The sequence below is a fragment of the Dioscorea cayenensis genome, chromosome 5 (genome assembly GCF_009730915.1).
Source record: "Dioscorea cayenensis subsp. rotundata cultivar TDr96_F1 chromosome 5, TDr96_F1_v2_PseudoChromosome.rev07_lg8_w22 25.fasta, whole genome shotgun sequence".
In the NCBI taxonomy this organism is placed as follows: Eukaryota; Viridiplantae; Streptophyta; class Magnoliopsida; order Dioscoreales; family Dioscoreaceae; genus Dioscorea; species Dioscorea cayenensis.
Window position 1 is genome coordinate 12283588 of NC_052475.1, and position 24221 is coordinate 12307808.

At 37.4% G+C, this 24221-nt stretch overlaps 1 protein-coding gene across 2 annotated transcripts; it reads right to left on the minus strand.

The window, feature by feature from the left end:
* Nucleotides 1-991: 991 nt before the first annotated feature.
* On the minus strand, nt 992-22687 carry LOC120260931. 2 transcript variants are annotated; one of them, XM_039268522.1, is made up of 26 exons: nt 22557-22687; nt 21421-21615; nt 19207-21336; nt 18103-18178; nt 17208-17327; nt 15815-16028; nt 15268-15744; nt 15011-15196; nt 14576-14866; nt 12312-12956; nt 11547-11946; nt 11296-11438; nt 10639-10809; nt 9154-9342; nt 8088-8654; nt 7937-7993; nt 7471-7802; nt 6833-7262; nt 6258-6725; nt 5313-5429; nt 5068-5189; nt 4236-4998; nt 3840-4094; nt 3569-3751; nt 2597-2935; nt 992-2184 (listed from the first exon to the last, which is right to left on the minus strand). In XM_039268522.1, exons 2-26 carry the CDS (start codon nt 21602-21604, stop codon nt 1432-1434), a joined length of 9612 nt encoding a protein of 3203 aa, XP_039124456.1. In that variant the 5' UTR covers nt 21605-21615; nt 22557-22687; the 3' UTR covers nt 992-1431. The 2 variants fall into 2 exon arrangements, with proteins under 2 accessions (XP_039124456.1, XP_039124455.1); XM_039268521.1 differs by having other exon boundaries at nt 7934-7993.
* Nucleotides 22688-24221: the final 1534 nt, after the last annotated feature.

The window sequence follows — 24221 nt, forward strand, 5'->3', positions numbered from 1 at the left end:
CTTGTAGGCTGCTGTTCTTTGGATGCATCTTCTAAGCTGGACGCTAGCATTCAGGCGAATATCTTCGCTCTCAGAATTGGCCTGAAGGATCATGTCTCTGTCCGTAATATCTTCATTTCGTGCCCTGATCTCATGGATCTGTATTCAAGCTACAACTCTCGTCGGGATTGGCATTTTCGTGGAAAGATCAACACGCTCATTCACTTAATATCAGCCTATAATCAACCTCGCATTCTTGACATTCCTAAGATTTGGATGTCACCAGCGCATAAGTTAGCTTGTTTCGCTTCTAATCTTCATAGCACTTCTCTATTTCATTCTGGCAAGGATCTCCCGAGATGAATTATGAGAAGTTTTTACTCTGCTGGCTTCTTCTTTTAACACTTGTTGGCTTTTGTTGTGTCTCTCTATTAGTTATTGCTTCTAGTATTGTTAGGTTTTGACTTCAGTTCTGTTCTTCTCCTCTCTTTCTTGTAGTTTGTTGGCTGTTCCTTGTAACTCTTTTTCTTCAATATATTAGCTCTTTGAGCTCTTACAAAAAAAAAACACTTGAACTGCCCAGCCAAGCAATCAGTTCATCAATCCCCCTAAAGGAAATATATGAACTGCCTTAGAATAATAAACCCCTCACCAAAATCATAACAAAATTTTCGAAAATAAAAGGCTCAACCTCAAAGAAATGAACAACATTATGGAACATCACCATTGTTTATCATCAAGACAAAATATTCTGAAGGTCCATTGTGAAATACTATTGCCTTACAAACACTCAAACGCTTCAACATGCTAATTAATAGCATTTTTTCAATAAAGCTTGCCTGTCATGTGTCACAAAGGTTCCCCTCAACTTCTCACGCTGATCTGCTTATTAGCGATCTTGTTTATTCGGCTGTTCACAAAAACCATATACATCACAAAATACCAGTTCATATAGCAAACATACCAAAACGAAGCTTAGAATGCACCTGTTTGGACTGCAAATTGGTGGATATCTGTAGGAAAAAGAGGCTGTTCCTTTATACATGACAAAAAATAGAACAGTATAATATACAACACTCAAAAGAATAGCGAATGCTAAATGTACTACTCCATTGGAAGCCTAATGATGGATAGGAACCACTTCAACAAAATCTCCAGCCAAGATAAGGTCGAAAAACTCACCTCACCCAGCTGTCTCACAAGAGAATGCGCAGCCAACTAAAAAACAATTTACAGAAGAACAAACATAACTTAAATGACCTTTTGTATAAACCAAACGTATACTATGTAATTGAAGCTATAGAGATTCCTCCCAGAAATCTGCTCCAAGTAACACTGTTTCTACTGCCGTCTTCACGGAAAATCTTCAACAATGGCCTGAATCGGCGCTCTTGACTACCTTGCCAAGAAATTTTCTTTTTCTTTCAACGAGAAATGCTTGTGATGTTTGCCTTACATTAGTGGCAGGTATGCCCCACCATGACCCTTCCGCAAGATCAAGGGGCCTGCATTTTCTGGGACCTTATCTAACAATTTCATGCATGAATCTACCACATCAAGAAAACCAGTTGCAACTGTAGCCAATTGCATCCTAACTCTCAGATCCCGTGTTCTCCTCAATAGACTTCTGAATGATCTTCCCAAATGTTTCACCCACTCAGCAGGTAAACCTCCAGGCGAAAGCCACACAGAAAAATGAGATTGGTCACCCCTTGCAGCAACCTCAGCCCTGTAAAATCTTGCCAACTCAAGAAGCATTGATGACTGCAAAGGAAGCACAGCTACAAACTCGGCCACAAATTGTTCAACAAGGTCAGGCTTTAGCATTTGGTTCCATAGGACCAAAGCCCATTCACCAGACTGATTTAAGTTGTAGGCTTCTGCTATTATAAGGGCTTCAGGAAAGCGAGACTGCTCAACCAGAACCCGGCGAGCATTGGTTTCAGAGAGGTCAATCCACTGAATGTCAGGGATACGGACCTGGAGGGACAGGAGGGATGCACGTGCACAAGCCCGATCTGTCTTGTGGCCAGCATCAATAGTGGAGTAGACTTCAGCAGCCTCAATGAGGTAACGCATGGCCTCAAGAAGGTCCTCAGTCTGCCAGTACTTGTCCCGACGCATGAACCACTGTCGGATACACTGGCCAGACCTGGACTCTAGTAGTGAGGCTGTCTCATGCTTCATATCGAAGTGGCTGTAAACCTGGAAAGCCAAGAAAGACGGAAAGATGAGCTCTTGAAGAAACAGAGTTACTCCAACTTCTGTTTTAAAAAAGGGTGAAAAAGATTTGAAATGCTTAATATACTTTAAAATAAGTAAGAGGCTTAATGAAAAGAACCATGAGTTAGTGCTCCATTTCTTTTTGAATAAAATACACAATTTTTGTTGGTGCCAACTTTTATAAATCGAAACAAAGAACAAGTCTTCCAAATGCAATGTATGAAAGGTTTCCCATGATGAAGAGCACATACTCATGCATATGTGCAAAGACCCACACAGCACACTATCAAAGCCAAAATAACCACTACTCAACAAAAATTTCAAGCTAAAATTTAAAACAAATCCCCAGCAAGTTCTACAGTTAGATGCAGATAGATTGATAGAGCTTACTAACCAGAGCAAATGCATCAAGATCATGAGGGTTGAAAAGCTTCAATGAAGTAAGAACAGCCATTCGGAAACCTCGAACTGCCTCAGCTGTACTTGAAGCTGTCTCTGCGGTAGAATACTTCTGAAGCAGAAGTTCCAGCTGACCATTTTCTATAAGGATGTTAAGAATGAAATTCAAGGCATGGAAATTGCTCACACCAGTAATGAGGCGAGCCAAACAAGAAAAATCCCCCTCAGAAACATAAGATTCAACTCTATTTGCTGCAAGGGTAACAAGGACATCAACCCCATCAAGACAGGCTGAAGCCTTATAGAAGTGATGTGCTAGTATGAGAAGCTCAACCTGAGATGCCATAACCACTTGTCAAGAGCAAACTCAACCACCACCAATCAAATCATGATAGATACTAATAACAACTAAAAAAGATTCAAATTTGCATTTACCTATTATATGATGTGTGTGTGTGTTAGGTGCATTCATCTAGTAAGGAATGCCAAATATGAGAAACTGAAAGAGGAAGAAAACAGACAGCATTCGTCTTTGAGATGCAAAAAATTACCACAGAAAAATGACATAATTCGAACCAGTCATCATCACGTGTGGTGTGGATATCAGTGATTGGTTTGATGATCTAGGCATCATAAATGCTGATTGCTAAATTGTAAACAAAAAATAATTGATCTTATTACACTTCCACAAATTAACTAGAATATTCAAATATAGTTCATTTCTTTCTTTCTACAGTTTCCCACTGCCTAAGATAAATTATTTCCACAGTATAAACCCTCACAAGTGCATAAGAAAAACGTCTATGCTCCAAGCAATGAGGAACAAACCCAAAGAACAGAATTCCGGGTGTCATTTATCAGGAAAGATAAAATACTTCACAATATGTAGGCCATAAAGATTACAAAGACACTTTCTAAGAACTTAACACAGTTGACTAGTTGGTTATATTAAGAAAAATTCCTATACCTCACAAGCATGCGGTATTTCCTGTCCAGTCATAACCAAGCGCATCAATGCATGACCAATTCCTTGTTCTGAAGGGCACAGTTCTGCCCACTTTAAAAAATCAGAGAATCTCCATAAAAGAGGAGCCGGTCCTTCTTCCTTTTGAGAATCCATATATCCTCCACGATGTGCAGCCAACAGGCCCTGGTCAAAGCACAATTTGAATGAGACCAAATCAGCACAGATACAAAGCGAAGTTATGACAAACATAAAAGAGAACTCTAGAACAAGCCTTGAGGAAAGATTCAGCAAGAATCTGGGCAATGCTTGACGAAGGCATAGTATGAGTCTGGACCAAGAGTTTAGCTTCCTCAAGTGAGTCTTGTGCTTTGAGAGAAAGCAATTGCAGCAATTCAATTGGCCGTTTTTCAAATGCTTCACTAAATGAAAGGCCCAATACTTTAGCAGCTTTAACAACTGCAATTATTCTCCTACATAGACCACGCCCACAGCCATGACCACACTTGGTTGCTAAATACTCCAAGGACTGTAAATTTGCATTGAGTAAGAATGCTATCCTAAGTAAAAGAAATGAAATTCCAAACTCTTTGGCATTTAATGTTTTAGCAATAAGATATGATGTCATAAAACAAATGTAACTGCCACATAAGGATCTAGTAATAAAAACCTGCAATGGATCAATCATTTGATCTCCCCTGGGCACATCATGTGATTGAAGAACTGAAAGTACTCCATGATCCAAAAGAGATTCAGCAACTTCTTCACTATTACTGGAAGAGGAAAGAGCAGCAAGTTTTAATGCAGCATCGACAAGTAGCAGCTCAGATGGCACATTTGATGGGGATAACTTGTGTTGAAGTTGCTTGGCAGCTGTTATTTGTCCAAATTCAAGAAGTGACAGAACAGCCCTTTCCAACTCTGCAGGCTTAACTCTTTCTTCCCATCCTGAAACAGAAACTTCTATTTTCACATTTTCTTCCTGCAATTGCAAATTCTTAGATGGTTCAATACTGCTTTTAAGAGTGTGCGGAGAGCTTGGAGATTCATCAGCATCATTATTGCTATCTACACCATCTATGGCCGGTCTTCTTAATGGAAAATAGGCTTTACCCCTTCGCTTACTCCTTGCATTGTTTGCTGCAGGTGAGTTATTAGAATCTGAGGTTTGTAAATGTCGATTGTGGGCAAAGATGCTTTCCTTCAAGCCATTTTTCTCTGTTGTTCTCATCTTCATGGCATTTATATGATTGTCCATTCTTGCGATGATACTTGCAGTTTGTTCAATGATGCTGGCACTATTTCCACTGTTTAGGTTATGGACAGAGTTATGGGAGGTAAAGTCACCATCAGGTTTTGATTGAGCTTCTGACTCAACAGCTAAGAGCCATACTCTCGTCTCAATCTCCCGCAGAAGATGTAAAGGATAAACTCTGAAAGAAAAGGTGAAGTTAGAAAGCACTCATAGAATAATAAAATGAGGTAAAAATAGAAAAACTTACGGGTTGCATTGAGACATAGTTCCACTCAACCACTGTAGCGAAAGTAAGAGCATTTCATGTAGCTCTCTTGCTGGAATTTCTTTTTCAATGGCTTCTGCATGTTTGAGGAAAAACAATCCAGCCTGTAACAAAAAATAAATAAATAAATATCACAACAATATGCATTAGAAATTTCTTCAGCAAATTACATCAAAAGGTGTCATCCAGAAACCTTATGAGGAGAAAAAAAAGGAAAAAAGAACCACCTGCAATGGAGGGAAGGAATATCTCAAGAAAAGTGTTTGACAGTGGTTCCATAAAGCAGATCTTTCTTCTGGAACATCCCACAGAAACTCCTTCCACTCTGCAACCAGGGCTTCAGCCTGAAAAGAAGATGAAATTCACAATGGAAGAGACAATAATAAATGTAAATATCATAATTATGTCTACCATAAAATTATTAATTGGAATATTTCTAGCTAATACAGGGGTTGGGTGCCTGACGAGCGCCTACGAATCCCAACTTTGCGAATCAAAATTAATAAAGCTGGCTCCTTATATTATAGCACTAAAATTGACTGGCCATCATTTGCTATAACAACAAAATCTTATTAGATGCCATAACTCCACACAGAAATCATTTCTAAATGACAATAAAAATCATCCGAGAATATCAGGCTTTTTCTAGCAACAAAACCATCAGAGAAGATGCCAGCAACAAATCGAACTTGTACATTATCCCATCTATTGGATTATAATTTACAAATTTTTAAGAATAAATGATTGTTTGCAAGCACAGCATGATGACATTAAGAATATTTGGCGGCACTAGGAACATAACTCAGATAACAAATCACCAATAAATAAATCATATTGCACCCAAGTTTTCCTGAACTAACAAGTATTAAAAAGGCATAAATCACATGCAGCATATGCAGAATATGCCAGATTTAATTGTTATAGACAAATCCAACAGCAACTGACCTAGCACACATCAGGAAAACTGCTGGGGGTAATAGGATGAAATATTAACCACTAGGCTTGACAATAATAATGTAATTGGCATCTAGATCCATTTCTGAAAAATGGGTTCAATGAACATAAACAGAAAAGAAGGATGAAATATGTAAGCTAACCTCTTTATGTTGTTATCTTCAATCTTGTGCATTTATCATAAAAGATGAGAACCCTGGCATAGCATAAAGGAGTACCTGTGTTTCAGTAACATGGTGAACAGCTGACTTCCACGATGAACCAATTGATTCTAGTTGTCTAGCCCAATTACGAGCTTTTTCCCATTGCCCATTCTTTTCCAATGCAGTTAAAAGGGAAGCATCATCCAGAGTTTCATTTCCTAGATATATCTCATCATCTTTGCGTAAGGAAGGTTCAGCTAAATTGATTTTCCAAAACAATCGTTGGAAATAAGTGGCAGCAGATCCACCATCTCCAAAATCAGCTGCCGCTAGAAGTTGCAATAAGCACCTTCTTTCGTATGCTGATGGACATGTTGACAGCATGGCTTCTGCAGCTTTTACAGCAGTTGAGCTTATCCAATTGGTCTTAATTTGTGCATCTTTTGTAATGTTTAATTGTCCTGGTAAAGGTTCTTCCTTTATTCTGGCTGAAAATGATGCAAGGTGTGCTGCAGCCTCTGATAACCGCATTTGCGAGAATGCCTGGAAACAGTAGCAGATAGGTGTCAATTAGACATATCACCTACACCAATAACAAATAACATGGGATAACAATCACATGGTATTAAAGTTTCTAGTATGCCTAATACCTGAAGGGAACGAATGAAAGGAAGAAGAGAACATGATGGCAAAAACATTTCAAAAGCCCTCAACAAAGGGAAAAATAGATGTTGTTCACAGAGGACCGCAACCATATTTGTCAGTGAACTAAGCCCCTCATCAACATCACTGCAAACTTTTATTTGTTTATTAAACTTCCATTTTGCTTCCTCCTCACTGGCTAACCCTTGGACAATAGAAACCATGGCTGGACTTGATGCTGTTGAAGAGTTGAAAGACAGACCAACCATAGAACCTAATTCATGCTCCATCAACCGCCTTCTCTTTGGATTTCTCCGATTGTAACGACATGTAAGAGTTCTACTTCCAGCTGGCAATGCATTCATAACCTCTACAGCCAGTCCAACACTCTTTGCAATTTTGGCATGGATATCATTAACCTTGATTGATGATGTCTCCCTGCAAGAAGACAGTAAAGATGACCCATCCACATATAAAGGAGAAAATAATAATAACAAAATATGTACAAAGCACCACAAAATGTTCTCCCAAGAACAAAAGACACAGTTATCATCAAACTGTACAATCCGAGTGATACATTACACACAGTAGACCCCCCAAACAGCTCTTCAAACACTGTAACATCAGTGGACTAAAAGATTTTTACCTTGCTGCAGTAATCTCAAGCCAGACTGTTAAACATGATAAGGCTGACACATCAGAAAAGCATGAGGCAATTATTGCTAAGAGAGGCCAGCGTAAATCTTTTGCCTTTATTAGAAGGGCCTCTCCTGGATTTTGCTCTTTTTCACACTCAGCAAGAAGCCCAAATAGTTCTGCAGGGATGACTTTGCTGCATTCACTGAGAAAGGAGTTTCCAATACTTTTTTCTGAACATTCATTTGTTGATGAGTTACTTGTCTTTTTTGCTGAATGCATGCTCTTCAGGACTGTCAGTATGTGGGTTTTGAGTCGTGGATCACTGAATTCCTTGGCTGACTGAGAAAATGAAATAAATTAATTAACAAATGCAAGAATAAACAGGGTCAACATCAGTTGGTATTCAGTGAATACTGACTAATCAACATGGTAGTTGCTCATGTTTTTATGTGTTAAGAAATCAAACCTACCACCTGGATGATTATATCCATTGGATATCCCTCCATCTGAGCTTCTGTCAAGAACCCAACCTATCACAGTATAGATGCATAATCAGTCCAGTTTGAATTACAGCACACTGCCAGAAAACAGTAGCAGAAACATATAAATGGATATGAAGAGTACCCAATCATTGTCATTAGCAAGTACAGCAAGATATTTTGTGCTTAAAGGAATATTATGCATTTGACAAAAGGTGGTCACTAATTTCCAGCGCTGGCTTGCATCTTTCTGCTGAGAACGAAATTCAGACCCATCACCAATGCCACTTGAAAGCCAAGAGCCACAAGTTCTGCCTTCCTCCAGTGTTGGTAAGCTTGCTCTTTCCAGATGATGTAAGACAGTCCTAAGAGAATGAGATGACTTTTTACTTCTTGAGCAATGATTACCATCATTTTTCTGTTCCAAAGACCTATGCCCATCATGATGAACATAATCATCTGCTAATGCCCGAGCAAGAGACATTGCAAGGTCAGTTTTGTGAGGTGTTGTTGCATTAAATAAAGAACCCTTAGATGAAGCAGGGTCATGCTGAGAACCATGAGTGACCAAGCTATAGTAGGAAGAAATACGGCGCAGTACTGCAACATCCACACGCAGCATGGTGGCAGATAACCCACAAAGTTCCAACAGAAAAGCACATGAAGCAACCAATACAGTATCTTCAAAATGCATGATAGCAAGTGGCATGACCTGTAAAAGAAAGTACATGAAATTAGATAAAACATAGTCAAGATTTCAAGGACAATAACAAATCCAAATACTCAGATAGCAATTAGGAAACTTGGTCATATGTCCCAATGCAGAAAGCCTTCAAAATACGATAATTCATAAATTGTATAACTAAAAATTTCAGATCCAATATCTTTAATTTTCTTTACAAGAGTTTAATTATCACTTAATGATGACAAATTTTTTTTTTCATTGACAATCATGGAAAGTAACAGAATTAGAGCCATCTAGCCAAAAGATTGTTGGCGATCAGAATTTCTTATAAGTAATTATAAGAGAACAGCATATCAAAAACAATTTGCAGCTATTCCAGATGCCAACTTTCAATTAAAAGATTGTTCAAAATAAAAAAGCCTTGCTGCTTGTTGACAGCATATTCTTGCAAACCTATGAGAGCCAAATTTTCAAATATCAATTATTCCAATAAACCATGGAAAGCGAGAGAGAAAGGGCAGCCTACAGAAGAAAGAAGTGATCCTTCACTTTGAGTAAGAGGAGCAAGAAGCATCTGCACATTTGACTGAATGTTAGCTTGTCCAGATAAATCTTGTGCTGATTTCAGTTTTAGTGCCCGAAGTCCAAGGAGATGATTAAAAGCTGCGAGTGCACGACCCCGATGTAGATGATGTTCTACTTCGAAGGCATTTTCCTGAAATTGAGCATGCTATATAAACCCAGACCTTCACCAATGAGGTGATTATGAAAATAGAGATCAATAAGAAGTAAAATGGCAGGAAGTGCATCTTAAATTTGGCAATAAAAGACAACTGAATTGTTCCAACACAGAGAGATTATAGCTCCATGCTACTTGAACTGTTTAAAGATTTTGTTGTTAAATTTTTTTTTTTCCTAATATGTAGCAGCTCGCGGCCGTATTACTCTGGTTGCCCAATCTTCAAAGTCTAAGTCATTTCACATGTCTGTTAAGAAAATGCATATTAGAGCCTCATAATCATTTTGTAAGTAATATTACTCCGAAGTCCAAATAAAATTTACAACCTACTTTGGTTTCGGGAGCAGTCACAGGTTTATAAGAGTCAAACCAACAATCTGTCTAGTGAAATTGATTAACAGGTCTAATTCCACCAAAGCCAACATAACATTGAAAGCACAATTCTCATTACTACAGGTTTAGATGCCCAAAACTCTGGCCACAAGTCTATAATAAAATCAAAACATAATTCCATCCAGTTAAATTAAGTAACAGTTTTAGTTCCACCAATGCTAACCTTCAAAGCTAAAAGATTAATGAGATAAGGAGAGGACAACAAAACAAATGACAATCATCCTGCACTGGCACCACAATCCCCACCATAGCCATCAGGAAAAAAACCAAAAACAAATTATTAGTTTGAAATGTAGTTTCCATTGATAATTGATCAAAATTACAGAAAGAGGGAACTTCCATCATTTCATTGTAAAGAATTCATTTGTGTGATTATCATGTCTGAACAGGCATCACAATATAAAACATCATAATATTTTAAATAACAATATTATTATTTAAGTAATAAGTTAATTTTTTTCTTTATTTGTTTGTTTTTTCAAAGTTGACAAGCTGAGCTCTGTTACATCATCACTTCATCAGCTCAACTTGAAACTACGTTCAAGCTCAAATATCTGGCTTGAGCTTGGCTCATTTTTGTTGTTGAAATTTGAAGATAAGAGTCAGGCTGCTTGAGAGCATCTTGATGACTTATCAGCCCAAATTGGAGTAATGCTCAAAAAATAAAAAAAGAACCACCTTTCCATAGTGACTAGATACCAGGTTCGGGTTCATTAAATATCAAATTCAAAATGTCAGATTGAAAAATATTCTACATAAAGCATAATCTACGCATGTAGAAATTCTAGAAATGTACTTTGCAATAAAAAGTAAGATATTGTCACTCTTTAGGAGCTACAAAAGCCAAGCATAATTCTTCTTCCCGAAAAAGATACCAACCTCAAGTGACAAATATAGTTCCCTCTCAATACTTTCTTGAATGTTTGATTCCCACGAAAGAGCATTACATGCAGCTTTTCCATTTGAAATAAAATCATAACTGTGTTCTGCATAGAGAAAATGCTTCTCGGAAGGAATGTCACCTGATAGAGTATGCCATCCCAAAGGACCCTGTGACAAGAAATGTTTAACTTCACTTAACTGAATGAAAGAAAAATTCAGCCATATGGCAGATTCAATAGACATGATCCAGTTAACACGTCATTAATAAGATTAATCAGTATCTAAAGAATCAAATAGTAAAGTACAACATTCAGAGCTTTGCCAACAAGCATAAATGACGAGTTTAAAAAAATAATAATAATATTAATAATGAACTGTTGACAAAGTTAAATTTGACTTTCAATATAGACCTAAAATAGTGCAAAAAACAAGGATACATAAAACACATCCTGTTTGTAAATTGTATACTCCAAGGGGGCATGTCATGTTTCATGGATGTTTGGAAAGACAAGCAAAAATGTCCTGGTAAATCATGTGGTAAAACTTCATACTTCACCCTCAAGGATATGCAATTTCACTGAATAACAAATAAAAAGTGTGCCAAAAGATCTAAACATACAGTTCAGTAAGGGAGAATGGAGAAAGAGAAGAAACCTGGAAAAAGAGTTTAAGCAATCTTCTTATAGATTTCGGGAACCAGCATGGTAGCATTTGTATCAAGGAAGTGTCACCTCCGGTAGACATAAATATGCTCTCACGCCAATTTAAATAGTCTGTGAGAGCTGATTTTCCATATACTGTAAAATTGTTCTACAGTCAAATGCAGCAGGTGAACAATACAACCTCAAAAATAACACCTGAACAAGATTTTGTTTGCACGAAAATACGACAAACTAGAAACTCACCATTACTAGCTGCAGAATTAAAAGAGCAGCCATCCATGTCTTGTCCAAAGCATGATGTAACAAGTGTCCTCCAAAGGGTGGGAAATTGCTGGAGGCAAGGTCTTAGATTCTCCAATGTGCACTTATAGGAATCGCTACATTGCCATTTCACGCTTCCACTACATACACACTTTTGCATTGGGGCAGTGGCATACATTAGAGTAGCCAGTGCCGCCATTTCTCCCCCTCCTTCAGCCATATCATCAACAGTACGAATTATGTCATCTATATCAAGAGCACGAAGATTGCTACTTTTGGTTAAATGAAGAGATGAGTTTGAACGAGCATTCGAAAATGATGCTTCATACTCATGTCCTTTGATCCTTGAAAGTAGCAACCATTTTGCCCATTGGCAGTCACTCTGGAACATAAAAGCATGCAACAGGTCATGAAGTTGCCCACAAAAGAAATCATTTGTACCACTAATAACTTCAACAATCTACATGAGAGATAATATGGATCTCGCTACTGAACCAGAAAGGACAGCTGATGAAACTTATCAAAAAATCGTGAACACTCCAAAAGGAATATTCATCGGAAATCTTCTTTGTGGAAGTTCTCATTTTAAGTGTTAAAACTGTGAAAAGAACCTTGGTGACATGAAATTATTTGCCACATAATACTTCAATAAAAGATGTCAAACCAACAAAAACAAAACAACTGAACAGGAAAATTTCTGGCTCATTCAGGTAAAACAAAAATAGACATCAATCTCAAGGCACTTACCACAGCTTCCAGAAGTGAAGAAAGTGAGTGCTCATCATGGGCCAGATCCAAATTGTCAAGATAAAGGTCCAGAAGACTGGGCAAATTATATTGGGTACAATATCGGACAACCAGCTTATGCAATGCTTCTGAAGTGATTTCATGAAATTCCTCATCAATCTTTGTCAATTCCAACAATGGAGATCCATTAGAGGCTTTAGTATGAGCTGAAACTTTAGGAGTGACAATTAAGCCTGCACGAGCAAGAAGCCTTACAATATCAACTGTACTTCCCCAGTATTCTTGTAAAAAAATATGCTTCTTGGCTAGTTCCTGCTCCATATGCAACTTTAACCAGGATGAGCACCTAGTAGTAGCAGGAAAAGTTAAAGTTTTGACATTTGGAATAGTTATGTACACAGGGTCTAGCTCCTCAGCACTGTGGATGTACATATCATAATCCAAGTGCTTCATATCAGTTTGAGCACTTCTAGTTGAATGTGTAAGTTCCAGATTTACTTTAAGAGTGGCATCAGCTAATACAGAAGAAGGGATCAGATCTAACAATCTGTAGACCTCATCAAGATCATTGTGAGACAAATAATACTCAAGTTGTGATTCCCATGGTATATGAATTCCCATATAGAAAGGCTGATCAAGCACTATCTGCATCAGAAGAGGCATTTTGCATTAAATGATTGTGGAACTAATTAGGATCTAGCACTACTGCTGCTCAAAGAGAGAGAGTGTACAGGAAAAGAATAAGGCATGCACGCTAATAAGTATTAAGAACCATATTGAAAGGCTGGTCAAGGCTTATTCTTTTATAACATTTGTGAGGTAGCATCTAGTTTGCAACAGAGTTAACTGACTAGGCAGTTAAATAACTGTGTTGCTTATAAGAAGCAGCTATTTAGGCAATCATTGAACAAACAAGCCAAGTTAAAGAATGTTAGTCACTCAAGTTTAACATTGAGCTAAGCCTAAGAGTATAAAACACATTTGAGCTCAATAGTGTTGGTCATAAATAGTTCCGCAATGCAACTTCGATAAATATTATAGCAAATCAATGCATGTTAATTTGGTGTTAGAATTGAGGGGTTATGGCCTCAAAGGTGTGAAATTTTCCTTGTCTTAATTACATGTTAATCTAAACTCGTTTTTTAGACCTACATTAACATTTTTAAAGTAGTTTCCCTTAGCTTAGCCATCTCAAGTCATACCATTAGGGATTCATGTTCATCCAAAGTAGAATGAGAAAACATCAAGCTAGCATGTCCAAATAGGAAACTAATTTAATCTTGGTCATCCTTGGCTCTAGCTTAGCTGGTTTACACCACCAGTGGGAACCATGTATGAAATCCAAAGAGGCATAAATATGCAAGAGGAACAACTTTCGCCCATATGAGGATTTACAACCTGAGCCAGATAGCATCAGGGAGTGTCATGGGGCACCAGTAAGGCTAGCTTGTTGGCAACCTACCAGAAGGATTTGAGACCATCAAACAGCATCTTCATGGAAGAAATACTATAAATTTTCAACCATTCCAGATACAGTGTTGGCAGAAATGTTGCACTCTAACCAGCCATTTGAACTCATACAGTAACTATTGCAATGTTTAGTTGAGGAATAAGTCCAGCTAAATTTTTATCCCAACTTATCCCAACATCTCCAACCAATCATCACCTTCAGAATAACTTGGGATAAACATTACTCTTTCTTGACAAAACTCAATGAAATAAATAAATATAAGCATGAACTAACATTTTCTATAAAGATACTAATTATAAATAAGCATCAACCATTCACTGTAAAAAATATGTTAATCACATAGTATTTATTTTGCTTAACATTATTTAAGTCACAGCCAGGACAACTTGACATAAAAGCATCCCTCCAAAAATCAAATTTCAAAAGCTCAAACCCAACTAATTCCAAATCCAACGAAACACCTGGCATGCTGCATCATTCTTGCAACAGTTGGGCATCATTCTTGCAACAGTTGGGCAACATCTTCGGACACAAGGCATTGATCAAATCATCATCAATTCAGAGCAAGAATTAGGTTTAATAACTGAAGCAACACATAATTTTCAATGGCAAACCACAAATGGACTGTAAAGGTAACACATATGTGAATTAGAAAGTGACTGCCCTTTCTCAACATGAAAATGAAAGATTGAAGCATGTCACACATTATAAAAGTAAGAAATCCAGACCAAGAACTTATCATATTTTTAACAGTTCTATAATAAAGAAAAGGAAAGAAAAACATAGAACTTACACGTTCCATGGTTCTGTCATCCCAAGCATTTGACCATGCAAAAGCACAAGCCCAGTAGCCTGCATGACCATTATCTTCACAAATTTCAGATACAGGAGAGCTGTTATCTACGCTTACCCACAAACCACAGACAACTCCATCAACATCACCACATTCAATGGTAAGATTGTCACTGGTATGCAAAAATATCTTCAGTTTATTTGGTTCTGGTGTCAAGGTTGAAGCAGCAACAGTAATTTCCTTCTGCCTCCCAAGAAATGTCACCCAGAAGCTACTTCTCGGATAAAGCCTCTTTTCAGAAAGAACAGAGAAAGAGAGTTGGTTGGTTATCAAAATTCAATAGTATGCAGCTATTTAGGAAGGGAATATATATGAAAAAAATAATAAATTAAAAAAATTAAAAGAAGAAATATTGCATTTAAAGTGAAAGCAAACCTCAACAAGGGAAATCTTCTCTAACATATGGAGTTCATGTGTTCCAAGATACCCATTTGACTTCATTTCATCTGCAATTTGAGCTCGAAGTGATCTCCTAACAGTGCCATACAATAATTGTCTAAGGACAAGTTCTATGTCCTCTCCAAGCTTTTGCAATGTGGCCACAGCTAGTCCACTTTCACCCTGTCAGATGCAGTGCATCAGTTCATGTAAAATATTGGAGTCAGCTTCAATAAAATGCACAAACATACAACCTTCAAGAACAGATCATAAGCTATAGCTCTTCCAATTTTGCCAACTTCACTGAACATATCATGAGAATCTTCAGCAACTAATTCCCTTTGACGTTGAATATGCAACTGTAGAACTGCAAGAGGAAGACGGCCAGATTGTAAGGCGTCTTTCACAACCATTCTTAGGTCAAGATGGTCCATTTCCCAACGTGTAATCATATCCCTCGAGTTCTCCAAAGACATTACTTTCCTCTTCTGATTACCATCTAACTCAAGCACGTCCAATGCAGTGACTGAAGATTTAGCCAGTGACAGAGCTAGTTCATCAATGTTGTTAGGTTCAAACTCTGATCCAGGGAAATTTGATTCTGCTCTCTGGCCATCCAACAGATCCTGCAGACTTGATGACCCACCATCTGCTGCAACAATTGGAAGCGGAGAATCATCTTGCGCACCATATGTATCAACCACATTAGATGTCTCTCTGCCATCTAGAATCTGCAAAACAACTTGTCAATATCTCCAGCTGAAGTTCAGATTTACAATTCAAAAAACTTCCATTTCATACCACGCCTTGACCTGGCCTTCTGCCTTTTGTACTAAGTCGACTCCGGATATTTCTGATAACCTCCAAAAAGTGAGCCATCTCAGACAGCCTTCTTGCATTGCTAACTTCAATGGAATAATGTTTGGGCAAACTACATTGCTCGTCTTGCATGGGCTGTCCTAAACCATATTTTCGAACCATCTTTGTAGCAAAGCAAGCGGCAAGAGACAATAACCTGGAATAAAAAATAATAGACATGAAAATGGTAGAGATCGAAAAGGATCACATGATAAGTAAGATGGAAGTCAAGTTCCCTTCCACAAGACAATGTCATTCTATAATTGCAATAAATATTCAACATTCATTCAAATATTCAACAGCACAAAGGACAACGCCCATCAAAATTTCAGAAGTACAAAATAAACACCACATTGCATATCCCCATAATAATAAATTAATGGTGCTTTGAATCTAGAAATAAGAATAATCATTGGATTATATTAGTTGGAGAGGAAACAACCAAGAATGTTACTAAAACCAGGAAGTTAGAAAACAGGCAGATTAGTAAATTCCCCAAGATGTTATAAACAGCGGAACCTGTTAGCCATACACGTCAGCCACTACTAGTGTACTCCAGAAGGAAAAAGATGGATGGCCAAGGACATTAACTGCTTGCAGAACCACTAGAGGGTATCATGGAAAATTCCCAAATAAGACTGTAGCCAAAGGGTCACGTGCAAGACTTATAGCAGGGAGGGAGGAAGGGGATTAGGGCATGAAGAGGAGAAGAGCTCAGCAGACCTTATAGGTTTGGCCTATATCTTCCAATTTCTTTCTATCTGGCCGAAACCTGAGCTACAAGAGGAGTTGCTTTTATTTAAAAAATGCATGCTAAAGATTTGTTACATGCAGTCTGCGAAAGCAGATTAGCTCTTGCTTAAAACTACTCTCTAACTCATGCGTGTCATAATCAATAATGGAAAATATGTGCAAATAAAGAAAACTAAGTCATGATTAGCATTTAAGTAGAAATTTCACAAGCAATGTGTTTATTTCATATGATTATAGATTATTGGCATATAGAGAAGGGCAATAATGGCAAGGACGAGGCTAACTCTAATACCTCCATCTACACCTCTGGCATAATACCACATGGCTTGCTTATGTAAAAACAAAAATATTCGTCTCCAGCATTAAATACAGCAATGTGGAAACATTCCAAATTTCGCAGACCTAAAGAAAATCTGGATCTAAATATCCAACTGAGAAATTTCAGGTCTTCAGTCCATTGTAAAGAAAATACACATCTGACAGAAACATACAGACTAACCAAAACGTTTGATTCCTAAAGTGGGTGATTGAACACAATAAGCAGAGCGATGATGCATAAAAGAAGTAAGAAAATGAAATATACCTAAATGCCAATGCCACCTCATTGTCACTCCTTTTGCAAGAGATCTGATATAGAGAAGTAAATAACAACCTCAAGATGCCTTCTTCTGCCAGATTCACCTGAGCAAGCATATCCAAAGATCTGTTTATGCATTAAGAAGTCAGAAAGTCGGGAGTTGCACCATATGAAAGTAATCTACAATTCAAAGCACCACACATGCAGGTTCAACCTTTATCAGAGACACGTAACAGTTTGACATAGGCAAACACATGCACATGCATAAGCTAGACAAAGAATTCTGTCTATCAAATGAATATCATACTTGATAAGGTTGTTCAAGTCGGTAAAAGGCAATGAAGCATAAAGTGGAAGTATTTCATGGTTATTTAGGCAATTATACAAATAGGTCTTGGAAGCTCAGCATAATCGTATGACTGCTATCTTTTTAGGTGTACAGGGCAAGACTACAAAGGACCAGTTTCAAAGCAAGATGTCTGAGACAAAAAATCATAACCATCAAGACTTTCTACCTAATTGGGCTCAACATTTTCGTCCTTTTTCTAATTCCTCATATCTTTTCGCAACCTTATATTTTACAAAAAAGAAATCAAATCATATCCCAAAGCAACTGAATAATGAATCATTCACATTAGCCGTCACTACAAAATATATTCAAGTAAGCCATGGCCAGAACTGACATTGGATTCAGACAGGTATTCTTGCAGTGCATATTAAAGACCAATTCAAGAGGCCTGGATCATCAAGTACCCAAAATTTTAAGCATGAGAAATTTAAATATATATAACTAAGTAATAACAGCAGTTGTTAGTCCCATTTTTAATCCAGACTCTGCACCTTCAAATGGATTCCATGACAAAGCAATAGAAAACCCTAAATCTCAAGATAAGTAATATACTTTTCTATCTCATCAGGCTTCAAGTAGTGCAACGCCAACTCCATCTGACGAAGTCGAGCAATTTTCAGGTCCCAATCTGACACAATTAATAAAAATTGCCAATCACACAGATCATTTGGTGAGCATCAAAATATTACAGGCTATCATATGTTGCAAAATAACACTTCAAATTTTCCACATAGATGCATACTAATATGTCAACCAAGATCAGCTCATAATATTATTTACCATGGAATATGGATGCTGCATTTTGCAAGGAAAGACTGCATCCTTATTGCTAAAGGACATATTATCCCAATGAAACTCCATATATGAAACACAGCTAGTGCTCAATCAAGGCCAAACATAAAGAAAGTTCTACATTTAAATATATGGGCAACAAACAGAGAAAAGGAGAAAAGTGAAAAGAGCAATAAGAAACTTTTAAATCTAAAGATTTCACTCATAACCTTGTACAAGGTGAGGAACAGATTGCTGGGCAGCTAAAATAACAATTTAAAGAAAATCACAACAATGTAAAAGTCTCCGTATACTGCTACAGCTAGGAATAGATTTTAGGAAACAGGAAAGGGCGAGGAAGCTGGAGTAAAAGCTGGAGAGAAATTTAATAAAACAAGCAAGGGATGTTATATAAGTTTTTCCTTCAAAGAAGGAAAGGAAACAAGAGAAAAGCCCTGGTAGATTCATACTGAATGTAGTTTGAAAGCAGTTGAAAACCAGAATTAGCAATCTTGCCTCTATGCGGGTCAATAATCAAATCGATTGACAGCCATTAATACTAAGCTTTTAAACGGATTCCACCACATTAAATACATAATTTCCGCACCAAAATTTGTGTTGCTAGCATCATTGTTGGTAAATTCCCAATGAATATTTATAATAAACAATTGCAACTAATTGTAACTCATAAGGTCTGGTTGGGCAAGCGCAATAGAAGTGGTTTAAATAATTTATGGCCAACTTGTGATGAAACCGATTCTTAACTTAAAAAGTTAATACCTTTTACTAGCCAAAAGCAAACAACAAAAGGGGAAGAGAACATAAAATAGACAATAAAATGAAAGTAGCATTTTTAACACAAGAAAGTAAAGCATTATTATATACCATTTTGCAAACAAATGCAATCTGCCTCTTCAGGGCCTTCATATAAGAGTATTCTGTCCAAGACCTCAATTTGCCAAGGATTCCATAGCTCTCTAGAGTTATATAACTCCATAAAACTTTTTGCTTGATTATTACAATGTGCAGCAGTACTTGGCTGCCAATATCTCAAGGTTTTGACCTGCAGCAAATCAGATGAAATCGAAACTGATGGAAGAATCACAAACAGACCATCTTGAGTCACCATATATAAGTAGCCCTGAAGAAGAGAACCAATTGATTTTCCTTTAAAAATAAATTCTTTTGTCATAAACTTTCTGGACGGCAAGCATGTAGTAAAATCTCTTTCGTCTATGACAGGTAAATCTCCATGTAAACAGTTGTGAATGATTCTACAGTTTTTATCTTCCTTCAGACCACAACTTCTGATATGTCTTGTAATACCAAAAGGTGAAAGGCATACAACATCCTCCTTGTTAGACCTATATGCAGGAAGAAATATCCTTCGCACAGAAGTTGAAGACATTTTAGTTTTCAGAGGAACTGGAGAACCTTTTATCTGTGAAACAGAAGAAAATCCGCTCAAATCAGTACCAACTAGTCTTCTTTTACCTTTGGCATACACAAGTTCTTGTCTCATTTGATTAGCATCCTCCCTGTGACCATTGAAGGAAGGTTCAGAAGCATTTGAAGATTGGACTTTCTTAAGACCAGGAAAGACCTTCGGACCACCTATCTCAGCACCAGCAATCCTCCAGACCTCCAGAGTGCCAATATTAGAATAATGAGAAGTAGCCGTAAGATTATTAATAGCACAATGTTTTGCATATATATAATCATCAGCACATAACACATAGATTACTCCATGTTCATCAATTGAAGCAAGAAGAGAAGAATGTGAAGAAACCAGAATCCTTCTGAACTTTCTACTAGAAACAGTAGCTCTAGAACTGCTACCATTTCTATTAGCCTTGCAAGTGTCATTCTCTTCCTCTTGAGAACCATGAATTGCCACAGATGAAACTCGTTTCCCAGAGAGGAAAGGTTCGTCCAACCTAGAGTCGTTTTTTGCAATCAGACCACAGTCCCTTAGGGCATCAAAACTGGTGACAGGACTACCAGTGTTCACGTTCCAAATGCAAATAAACCCTGTAGAGTTAAGACAGATAAGGAAGTCCTCTGTAAACTGGAAATCAGCCCATTCTGGGCCAGTATAGAGACTCTGGGGTTTTACTGCACAAACCCACTGCATGCCCCACTGGTATAGCTTCACAACCACCACAAATACCTCATTTGCATTTCGTAGAAATTCTTCACAAGTTTCAAATAATGGATGCTCTGAAAGAGTCAAAACCAGACCAATTATGCAGTTTGAAGAGTTGGAGAACACTTTTGGACAGTAATATGTCATGCCAGCAGAACTACCATTATTATTCATGATTGACAGGTCAGACATGCATTCTGAAATCAGTGCCTCAATCCCTTGTTCGATGGTGGCTCCAGAGCCTTGGTTTTCCTTAGGACTATAAAAAGAATAAAACTCCAAGAATGTCAATGTGCTCTCAAAAATGCTGAATGACATGACCTCTGCAGAGTGAGGAAGGATAGATTTTCCAGGAAACCTCACAAGAAAATTACTAGCAAACTCAGCTGAGTTGACTTCTGTAAGGTAAGATTTTAGCCAAATTTTCTGTGTAGAAGAGGAACCCGATGAGCCAGCATTCCCAACCCCATGAGTGGGTCCCCATTCAATCCACTTGCCATCTAAAGATGCTCCTTCAGATGTTTGTTCGTTTACTTCCAGGTTTGCATACGGATAAAGAAAAGTATGAACAGTAATGCTACTAAAATCTGACGCTACAAGCAGTTCCCTATAACTAGAATTCTTTGAATCACCATATGTATCTCCCCAGTGTCCCCATGTTGATGACTTTATGCCAGAAATAGCAGTATAGCAGTTTGATGACGAACCAACATTTGATACCCTATCTACAGCTTGTGTTGTGCATGGAACATTGTCTGATGAGTCCAACAAACATACAGTTGTCTGCTCTGCAGAACAGGAACTTGATTCTTCAAGCCCCTCAACATTACCCCTGACTGACTGATCCTTGTCAAATGAACAAATTTCCCCTGAAAATATTAAATGGCCATCATCCTTGGTAAACATGGAAAGGCAGGCAGCAAGTTAATATTAAGAGAGATTTGTGAACTTACCCGTGATCAGAGGAAGCAATATGGCCTCATGCTGATAAGAAAGCAAGAGCAATAACTCCCTAGTCGGAGAAATTAAAGCCTCACAATAATCTGACAACTCTAAATTAAATTGCTCTGGACCCCATTTATGCAATCTCAGTACAAAAGGACCATCTTCAACCTCATCACTGGGAGGCATAACCATATATATTCAACCTGCATCGCACAAAATTAGCCTTCTATAAGTGATAACCTTTTATAAGTTCTAACCATCTATAACCTGATTTGTTCACAACAGAAAACCTAGATCAACTGAAACAGTATAATAGCCACAGTCGTTTACCTTTATATCAATCAGGAAATGAAATAAACAACGAAAATCTAGTTATCAACATAAACAAAGGTTAAATCAATTTGATTTATAAAAATTTTGGGCAAGAATGAGCCTTATTGCTAGTGGAGCATACCAATCAAATAGCAACCATCTCTGTCAAATTGTTCATAAAAAATATACCCTGATGAGCTCTCCCTTACTATCGATACAAAAACATAGGGGAAAGGGCAAACAAGTCCCTAACAATCCTTCACCTCTAAATCCATCAACAAATCAAACGAAACCCCCCATTAGTCATCTACACCATCAAATTAAAATAAATTTGACATATAGAAGTTATGGGCAAGGATGAACCTTCTTTCCGATGTTAGATAACATTCAAAATTAGCTTTCTATAACCAACTATAACATCATTTCCCTAAGTAGAAAACCAAGAAATAATAAGACGATATTACAAACAAAATCCTTCAACTCAAAATCTCTGTTAAATTGATAATCAAATCTCTAACCCGATGCCCTCTATCTAAAATTCTCAATATTGACAAATAAGAAAAGGGGAAAACGAAATATTGATGGGTCTCGTCCCCTAACAATTCATTCTTTTGAATTCTTAGCCTTCACAAAACCATGACATCTAAAGAAGAATAAAAGCTCAGTAGAATTCCAGTTCCAACTACATAATATTTTCTTTTCACTCCTCTTCCAGGATTCAAACAAGAAAATCCTCAATAACTTTGCAATCCGATTTAGGATCGCATTCTTTCTCAACAACATAGTTCCAAATTCAAAGAAAAAAAAATACTCTAAACCAAAAGGAGATCACCTGAGACGACCGCGGAGATAGAAAAGATTTCCAGGCGCCGCCAACGAACGGAAAAAATTTCCTAGCGTTCCAGCAAGGAATCGAGGTTTCCGGCGAGAACCAGAGCTCCTCCGATAGCGATAGAATGGAGAAGGGCCGGGTCGCGATCCAGGCAATAACATATTTATATAAGAACCACCGGGTTGAGTTTGGGTCTTTGATAATGGGCCGTGTTATGGGATTCCTCACTGAACCCGTTAAATCCATGACCATTGGCATCCAAAGCTTTAGCCACTGATTATTTCGACTAATTAATATTATCATCTCTCGCTGGAATGTTTAACGGGCGGGAATGCAAAACCGTTAATGATAAAAAGATCCGAAACCCGGTATGCCTGACGTCACAAAGCATCAAGGTTATCATTGCCACTAATTATTTCACTAATTAATAATTATATCTAAGTTTAGAGCTTTTTAGGGTTAATAGACGTACATGCCCGCAGCCCACTCATGCCCGATCCAATAATTCAAAAGATTCGAAACGCGATATGGCTGATGTAGAATCAAAGTTATTATTGCGCTATTAATGATATCCTTTCACTTTGTATAGCATGCTCAAAAAAATAAAATAACTTTGAACCAACTGGCAAGCTAGTTCCCAAAATATATATTGGGAGAGATACATATAAATATATTATAATAAGCCAAGCTAGAAAAATACTGTTAGCTAGAAAACAGTCAATAAACATATGATTAAATGATAATAACAAATTAACGATAGCTTTTAATCTCAAATTAAAACCCCCTAAGCTATTAAAAAAAAAAAGAAATACCAATTTTTTGAAAAGCTTTCTTATTGTATTAAAATATAAAATTAATAACAGTAGCATGAAAATAAGCACGATTGTGTAAGGAGCTATTTGCTTGTGCTTCTTTAATTCTTCAAAAACCTTTCTGCACAGTCATGCAAGGAGCAAAGGCCTATGTTGGCTCAGTAAACTTTGAATTCTCAGCTCCTGTGATATGCACACAACATCTTCTATCATTGCTAGGGAGAGCTCGGCGATGTGGTACATCATCGACATTAGCAGGGCTAATAGGCGAGTGATTAAACCATTGTCTTCCCATCGAGTAGTGTATAGAGATGGTCTCAAGTGGTGAATGACCACTGGTTCTTCCAGAGTACTGTCCTATGTGGCACGAGCACAAAATCGATGGTGAATATAATAGTTAAGTGGAAACAAATTAGCTTAAATGGAATCGACTAATATGAAATGGAAACATAAAAACTTACGTGGGAGAAAACAAACTTAAATGATAACAGAGAGCTTAAGCAAAAAGGTCTAGCAATAAATTGAAACAAAAGAATGTCAAAGTTAACAAAGAAGTTTAAGAGAGAATATATACTATTAAGTAAGAGTCTTACTTTGCCCATCATGCAATGGAGGTAAATGATTATTGTTGCTTGCTCCAGCTGGTCTAACTTCATGAAACCAGCATGACATTTTTTTTTTGGAATGAATTCATCTTAACCTGTTATGATTCTTACCTGGCAATAAGGATGAGTTCCTTATAGGTTATCAGAGGTTCAGTTAAGGCCACCGCTTGTTCAAGGGTTGAGGGTATTGCCGGTTTAGTGAAGTTCAATTGTTGTTCAATCTCAGCTGTAAGCAATGCCTCAGTGGA

Coding starts and splice junctions, on each gene's coding strand:
- LOC120260931 (XM_039268521.1), bottom strand. CDS start 21,604: ATGGTTATGCCTCCCAGTGATGAGGTTGAAGATGGTCCTTTTGTACTG. Junction 11,947..12,311: donor CTTCACTTCTGGAAGCTGTG/GTAAGTGCCTTG, acceptor TTTATGTTCCAG/AGTGACTGCCAATGGGCAAA. Junction 3,752..3,839: donor TTGCTGAATCTTTCCTCAAG/GCTTGTTCTAGA, acceptor TGCTTTGACCAG/GGCCTGTTGGCTGCACATCG.